The sequence below is a fragment of the Giraffa tippelskirchi genome, chromosome 2 (genome assembly GCF_054371585.1).
Source record: "Giraffa tippelskirchi isolate mGirTip1 chromosome 2, T2T-mGirTip1v1.2.pri, whole genome shotgun sequence".
Lineage (NCBI taxonomy): Eukaryota > Metazoa > Chordata > Mammalia > Artiodactyla > Giraffidae > Giraffa > Giraffa tippelskirchi.
The window spans coordinates 57417080-57425698 of NC_137276.1; the positions used below are offsets into that span (position 1 = coordinate 57417080).

Consider the following 8619-nt stretch of genomic DNA (forward strand, 5'->3'; position numbering starts at 1 on the left):
AGAATCAGATCAACAAAATTAGAAATGAAAATGGAGAGATCACAACAGACTCCACAGAAATACAAAGGATCATAAGAGACTACTACCAACAGCTATATGCCAATAAAATGGACAACTTGGAAGAAATGGACAAATTCTTAGAAAAGTATAACTTTCCAAAACTGAACCATGAAGAAATAGAAGATCTTAACAGACCCATCACAAGCACGGAAATCGAAACTGTAATCAGAAATCTTCCAGCAAACAAAAGCCCAGGACCAGACGGCTTCACAGCGGAATTCTACCAAAAATTTAGAGAAGAGCTAACACCTATCCTACTCAAACTCTTCCAGAAAATTGCAGAAGATGGTAAACTTCCAAACTCATTCTATGAGGCCACCATCACCCTAATTCCAAAACCAGACAAAGATGTCACAAAAAAGGAAAACTACAGGCCAATATCACTGATGAACATAGATGCAAAAATCCTTAATAAAATTCTAGCAAACAGAATCCAACATCATATTAAAAAGATCATACATCATGACCAAGTGGGCTTTATCCCAGGAATGCAAGGTTTTTTTAACATCCGCAAATCAATCAATGTAATACACCACATTAACAAATTAAAAGAAAAAAACCATATGGTTATCTCAATAGATGCAGAAAAAGCCTTTGACAAAATTCAGTATCCATTTATGATAAAAACCCTCCAGAAAGCAGGAATAGAAGGAACATACCTCAACATAATAAAAGCTATATATGACAAACCCACAGCAAACATTATCCTCAATGGTGAAAAATTGAAAGCATTTCCCCTAAAGTCAGGAACAAGGCAAGGATGCCCACTTTCACCACTACTATTCAACATAGTTTTGGAAGTTTTGGCCACAGCAATCAGAGCTGAAAAAGAAATAAAAGGAATACAGATAGGAAAAGAAGAAGTAAAACTCTCACTGTTTGCAGATGACATGATCCTCTACATAGAAAACCCTAAAGACTCTACTAGAAAATTACTAGAGTTAATCAATGAATATAGTAAAGTTGCAGGATATAAAATTAACACACAGAAATCCCTTGCATTCCTATACTCCAATAATGAGAAAACAGAAAGAGAAATTAAGGAAACAATACCATTCACCATTGCAACAAAAAGAGTAAAATACTTAGGAATATATCTACCTAAAGAAACAAAAGACTTATATATAGAAAACTATAAAACACTGATGAAAGAAATCAAAGAGGACACAAACAGATGGAGAAATATACTGTGTTCATGGATTGGAAGAATTAATATAGTGAAAATGAGTATACTACCCAAAGCAATCTATAGATTCAATGCAATCCCTATCAAGCTACCAATGGTATTTTTCACAGAACTAGAACAAATCATCTCACAATTTGTATGGAAATATAAGAAACCTCGAATAGCCAAAGCAATCTTGAGGAAGAAGAATGGAACTGGAGGAATCAACCTGCCTGACTTCAGGCTCTACTACAAAGCCACAGTCATCAAGACAGTATGGTACTGGCACAAAGATAGAAATATAGATCAATGAAACAAAATAGAAAGCCCAGAGATAAACCCACGCACCTATGGACACCTTATCTTCGACAAAGGAGGCAAGAATATACAATGGAGAAAAGACAATCTCTTTAATAAGTGGTGCTGGGAAAACTGGTCAACCACTTGTAAAAGAATGAAACTAGAACACTTCCTAACACCGTACACAAAAATAAACTCAAAATGGATTAAAGATCTAAACGTAAGACCAGAAACTATAAAACTCCTAGAGGAAAACATAGGCAAAACACTCTCCGACATAAATCACAGCAGGATCCTCCATGACCCACCTCCCAGAATATTGGAAATAAAAGCAAAAATAAACAAATGGGACCTAATTAAAATTAAAAGCTTTTGTACAACAAAGGAAACTATAAGCAAGGTGAAAAGACAGCCTTTAGAATGGGAGAAAATAATAGCAAACGAAGCAACAGACAAACAATTAATCTCAAAAATATACAAGCAACTTCTGCAGCTGAATTCCAGAAAAATAAACGACCCAATCAAAAAATGGGCCAAAGAACTAAACAGACATTTCTCCAAAGAAGACATACAGATGGCTAACAAACACATGAAAAGATGCTCAACATCACTCATTATTAGAGAAATGCAAATCAAAACCACAATGAGGTATCATTTCACACCAGTCAGAATGGCTGCTATCCAAAAGTCTACAAGCAATAAATGCTGGAGAGGGTGTGGAGAAAAGGGAACCCTCTTACACTGTTGGTGGGAATGCAAACTAGTACAGCCACTATGGAGAACAGTGTGGAGATTCCTTAAAAAACTGGGAATAGAACTGCCATATGACCCAGCAATCCCACTGCTGGGCATACACACCGAAGAAACCAGAATTGAAAGAGACGCGTGTACCCCAATGTTCATCGCAGCACTGTTTACAATAGCCAGGACATGGAAGCAACCTAGATGTCCATCAGCAGACGAATGGATAAGGAGGCTGTGGTACATATACACAATGGAATATTACTCAGCCATTAAAAAAAATACATTTGAATCGGTTCTACTGAGATGGATGAAACTGGAGCCCATTATACAGAGTGAAGTAAGCCAGAAAGAAAAACAACAATACAGTATACTAATGCATATATATGGAATTTGAAAGATGGTAACGATAACCCTATATGCGAGACAGAATAAGAGACACAGATGCATAGAACAATTTTATGGACTCTGAGGGAGAAGGTGAGGGTGGGACGTTCTGGGAGAATAGCATTGAAACATGTATATTATCATATGTGAAACAGAACACCATTCCACGTTCGATGCATGAGACAAAGGCTCAGGGCCGGGGCAATGGGATGACCCAGCGGGATGGGATGGGGAGGGAGGTGGGTGGGGGGTCCAGGAAGGGGAACACATATAAACTCATGGCTGATTCATGTCAATGTATGGCAAAAACTATTACAATATTGTAAAGTAATTAGCCCCCAACTAAAATAAATAAATTTATTAAAAAAAAAATAAAAAAAATAAAGTGAGCTACAAATAAAGAGTGTAATAAAAAATAAATAAATGCTTGCTCCAAGGTAAAAAAAAAAAAAAAAAAGAGTGTAAAGCAATTAGAATATAAACAGTAGACTCTTTTGGGCCAGGCAGACTTCTAAACAATTTAGCTGTAATAATTTATTTAATCTTCACACAACTTTATGGGAGAATTAGATTTATTCCTATTTTACAGATAGGAATGCTGAAGCACAGAGAGAACAAATATCTTGCCCAAGGTCCTACATCTAGTAAGTGATAGAGCTGAGATTTAACCCAGAAAACCTGACTTAGAAACAGCTCTTCTAACACTGTGCTATGACAACTGAAAAAAAAGAGAATGGAATAAAATCAGAGAAATAAAATTTTTTTTAATGGAGACATGTGGGTGAGAAAAGGAAGTATGAAGACTAAGAAAAGTTGTGCAATGTGGTAAAAAAAAAAAAGAAAAGAAAACAATGCTGGAAATAATGAAAGAAAACAGAACAATGATAGCTGATGAAAAAAGACAACATATATAGAAAAAACTGAGAAAAATGTGACAGTGAGCATCAAAGGAGAAAAAATAAAAATTTCTGAAGTCTGCCTTCATTATTCCCTGTAGGAACTGAAGCAGAAGCGACTCATGTGAAAGGGATTCCTCTTCCCCAGTGCAGGTGGGAAATGAATAAGAGGCTGCAGCAGTGAGGAGTGCTTGCCAGGTGGCTCAGCGGTAAAGGATCCTCCTGCTAATGCAGGAGACCCGAAGTTCAATCCCTGGGTCAGGAAGATCCCCTGGAGAAGGAAATGGCAACCCACTCCAGGATTCTTTCCTGGAAAACCCCACAGACAGAGGAGAGGCCTAGCAGGCTACAGCCCATGAGATTGCAAAGAGTCAGACACAACTTAGTGACTAAACAGCAGCAGCAGCTGGTGAGGAAGCGTCAGCCCTAAACTTATAAGGAACAGGTGGTGTTCACATTTCCCATGTGATTATCCTATTACCCACACTGGCCATTAGGCGCTCTAGGGTGAATCTCTGAGATGGTGTTAAGACAATGGACAAACTATTTGCTGCAGCAAATTATTCTACTATTGATTTATTGTGACAGCTGCCAAGGGAAATAAGCCTGTAGGGACACAGACTTTTCCAGAAATAAACATGGCATTCACAGAAATCCAGGGATAAGAAATAGGAATGGAAATCAAGTTCTTCTGGTGAAACAATAAGTTAACTAGTAAGTTTCAGTATATCAACCTGATAGAATACAATGCAATATTTTAAATTATGTTTTAAGAAGACAATATAAGTATGAAAATGACATATTAGTGTTAAAAACAAAACTTAAAATAGGCTCTAAAGTCTTACTTAAATGTTGATTGCAGTTATTTCAGAATACACATCCATGTTATTAGAGACAAAGGGAAATGTATAATATTTCTGATTGTAGATGATCCATAATTTGTTCAATTAAAACCTTCTTTAGGGGCCATGGGGAAGGGATAGAGTTGTAGTTTGGAGTTAGCAGATGCAAACTATTATATACAGACTAGATAAAGAAGAAGGTTCTACTTTATTGCATAGGGAGATATATTCAATATCCTGTGGTAAACCATGATGAAAAGTAGGGAAAAAGAATGTCTGTGTGTGCATACATATACATATATATATATGCACACACACACACATATATATATATATACTCAGCTACATATATAGCTGAATCCCTTTGCTATAGAGCAGAAATGAATACAACACTGTAAATTCAATACACTTTAATTTTAAAAAAAGCTCTTAAGTGATATGGTTTCTTAAATAAAAAAAATAATAGAAAAAAAACAGTACATTTGCCAAATGCTTCTATGATGAAAAATATCATTTTCCTCTGATATCATTAGTGGCACTGTCTAAATTCCATGAATAGAAATGCCATATTACAAACCATGAAATAAAATAGGAAATAAAATAGTATCTTTAAAAAGTAAATAATAAAAATATCTTTAACCATGAAAGTACTAAGTAGACTGGCATTACATTTCCTTTCAAAACTAAAGCAAAAACCATTGGTAAATAATTTATCATCTCTAATAGAAGGAAGCATATTAATTCGCTTAAAAGCCCAACATTTTACTGATATTCTGGATGCCTGATGTCCTCTGCCAGCGTTCAGAAGTTGTTTTGTGAAGTTTGCTCAGCGTTCAGATGTTCTTTCGATAAGTTTGTGGGGGAGAGAGTGGTCTCCCCGTCCTATTCCTCCGCCATCTTAGCCCCGCTCATTTTTTTACTGATATTCTGTTCTGAAGAGAATTATAATATGAAAATTTGCACAAAGGGCATGAAAAACATTTTGAATATGCCTACTTTAATGACTTTTGGTGAATAGTTTTGGATGATAGCAGATCACCCTATTTCTTAGCCTCATTTTTGCCAGTGATTGCAGGTAAATTACAATCCAAATGCCAAGATTTGTTCACCTTTGTTTATGGACTAGGATATTTGCTCACCATATACATCTATCTAGTGGTGTCCTGGCAAAGTAGCTCATCGAAGTAAAAAGTACTTCTTCATGCTGCTGCTGCTGCTAAGTCGCTTCAGTCGTGTCAGACTCTGTGCGACCCCGTAGACGGCAGCCCACCAGGCTCCCCCGTCCCTGGGATTCTCCAGGCAAGAACACTGGAGTGGGTTGCCATTTCCTTCTCCAATGCATGAAAGTGAAAAGTGAAAGTGAAGTCGCTCAGTCGTGTCCAACTCTCAGAGACCCCATGGACTGCAGCCCACCAGGCTCCTCTGTCCATGGGATTCTCCAGGCAAGAGTACTGGAGTGGGGTGCCATTGCCTTCTCCGTACTTCTTCATAGTGTTTTCTAATTTTCATGCGTTCAATCTATAAATGGTTTAACGATCAGTTTTTAAAATTTCTCAATGTGTCCTTAAGAGCTACTATTTGCCAACTCCCCAGAACACTACTGCTTAAAAAAAAAAATAGATATCATGAATTTTCTGGTTTTTCTTTTCCTTTCTGAGTTCACAGAAAAGTATGGTTATACCAACCACTTGAAATTTAAAAAAATCCAAGGATGACATGATTATTGAATATTTGAGCATATTTTAAAAGAATCTTCACCTGATCAAAAAGCATTCTTCAAGGTCTTAATCTATATGAGCAGAGTACCTTTTCAAGTGAGGTTAATGCTATTCACATGCATGATAACTCCAAATAAATGAACTGACTTCTACTAACTTGAGAAACATAACATGTGCTGGCTACTTCCATTCACTAGTCACTGCATGCTGTGTGACCTCACCAAAGCTGTTAAGCCAAGTACTCCTGCCAAAAATTTAACTACCTTGACAGGTTATTGATACAAATGTCCACAGTGGGTCAAGACCTCCTGCTCCTTTTAGGAAATATTGTGACCCCAAAATTGAATCATGTCTAATTTAGCTCTATTCACATAATATGCCTATAAGTTTTGCCTTTTGGACAGAAAAGAATAGAAAATACATTCAATCAATAATATGATCTATCCCATGACATTCTCTCAATTTGTTTAATCTATTACTTTGTGTCCTGATGCTGCAGCCTCTACCTCCCCCAGCCCATAACCTATTGTTGTGTTAATGGGTGTCTGTCTTCACTTGACCTGGTATCTCCTCATAGGCAAGAGCATACAAAACCCAAAATAGGTTTCAAAATGTGATAAGATTTCATTGAAACAAGAGGACACAATTACCAATGCATTCTACTGGGCAAATAATTATTCTAGTTTCCCTTTGCTGCATTTGGAGTCAAATCTAAACAAAGTGACTCCTGTGAACCAGGTATTTATCTTTTTTGTTTTTTTGCATTTTAATACAATTTTAAAGTTACTTTCCACTCACAGGTATTACACAATATTGGCTGTATTCCCCATGTTGTACAACACAACCTTGAGCCTATCTTACATCCAGTAGTTTCTACCTCCAACTCCCACACCTCTATATTGCCCTCACCCCTCTCCCAACTGATAACCAAGAGGTGAGGATGGGCAGAGAGAGGCAGAAGCCAGGGAGGTGGCACAAGTTTGCCTATACCCACCCAGTCCTTCTCAAGTCAATTCAGAATTCTCTGCAGAAAAATATGCCCCCCTTGGGCTTAACTAGATCCAGTTGTTTTTCTTATTTGCAATAAAAACAGGCTGCCCTAAACTCCCTTGATAAGAGTGACCAGGCATGGTCTTTGTACTGGAGAGCTGTTTGCTCACTATTGTGTAACTGTTTATATTTCAGAAACTGCCAGGGATTGGGGATATTTTCAGTAATAGGAGAAAGATCTTAGCAGGAGCCTGAGCTGCATGTTGTTGAGAGATATGGCTTTGTTTTCAGACCTGCTGTCCCATATACTCAGTGTGGCTGCAAGTCTGTTGAGAAGAGGGGTGGGACTTGGGGGTCTGTTCAAAAAGGGCCAGAGAGGTCAGTCCTTCTGGTCCCTGGGAACAAAGGAGAGCGGCTGGTTTCCTGTCTGGAGGAGGGGTACTCATCACCCCTTTCCATGAGCCTGTGGTTCATTCAGGCCTCATTCCAATTTCTGGAGTACAGATTTCATTTAAAATTTTTCCGCAGTAGTGAGTCAATAGAATCAACTAAGTATTCAGAGGCCCAGTCTGAGGTCCACCTTCAGTGCCAGCTCAGGGTCAGGTCAGGGAGCTCACCTTTCCTATACTGAGAGACAGTATTCCAGAGGCGTCTTACTTCTCCTTCTAAGTTTCTCATCCGCTGCTTCAGAGTATCAACTTCTGCTGGAGAGAGAGGCCAAGTGAAGACAGATCCACCACTGCCTGGGGTCACTCAGAGCCCAGGGCTCAGGGAAGGGTGACGCATCTCGGGGGTGGGATCAGGACATGGGATGCATGAGAGGAGGTGCTAAACTGAAGAGGGCCTCCTGCCCCCTCCACACCCACTAGAGCCCCCTGAGCTTTCTTACCTGCAAATGCACTCTCCCCCTTTGCTCCTTTTTCTCCAGGATCGCCTTGGTCCCCTTTTAGTCCTTGGGGACCCATGGCACCTGAAGGTCCCTGTGGACCGATGCTCCAACAGGCCCTGAGATCAGAAAAGGATTGTTGTGTGAGTTCTGGGAACACTTTCCAGCACTTTTCACCTCCCCCAGTACATGGACTGTCATGTATGACAGTATGTATATGTCCTCCGCCTGCACAAATGTCCCTCTGTGCTGGAACACTCGCCTTGTATCCTCTCTGTACACTGACTGTCCCTTAACCCGACAACCAGCCTTCCCTGGATACAGACAGTCCCTGCTGCTCACACCACCCTCTCCCTGGAGACAGACAGTTCCCAGAGCCCAACACTGGCTCTCATCCTGGAATGCCAGCTCTGAGCTGGAGGGTGGTGGGGGTGGGCAAGGGTAATATGAGCCCATCCCATGTCCATTGCTCCCTTGCCAACCCAGCACATCCAGGGGCTCCAGGCTCACTGGGGACACCTCTCTCTCCTTTGAGACTTGTGGGGCCTGCAGAGCCCTGCATGCCTGGGTAACCCATTTCTCCCACTGAAGGAACACATTGGAGAAACACGGCTGAGAGTGTGCTCAGCAGGTA

General features: G+C 39.6%; 1 protein-coding gene across 1 annotated transcript in view; it reads right to left on the reverse strand.

Annotated features, from left to right (window-relative positions):
* LOC145539734 (uncharacterized) overlaps positions 1-8098 on the reverse strand; it is a 32525-nt gene extending 24427 nt beyond the window's left edge. The window contains exons 1-2 of the mRNA XM_081573802.1: positions 7989-8098; positions 7717-7803 (exon numbers count right to left, since the gene is read on the reverse strand). Coding sequence (XP_081429928.1) covers positions 7717-7803; positions 7989-8064 — 163 coding nt within the window. The 5' untranslated portion in view covers positions 8065-8098. The remainder of the gene's footprint in view (positions 1-7716; positions 7804-7988) is intronic.
* Positions 8099-8619: the final 521 nt, after the last annotated feature.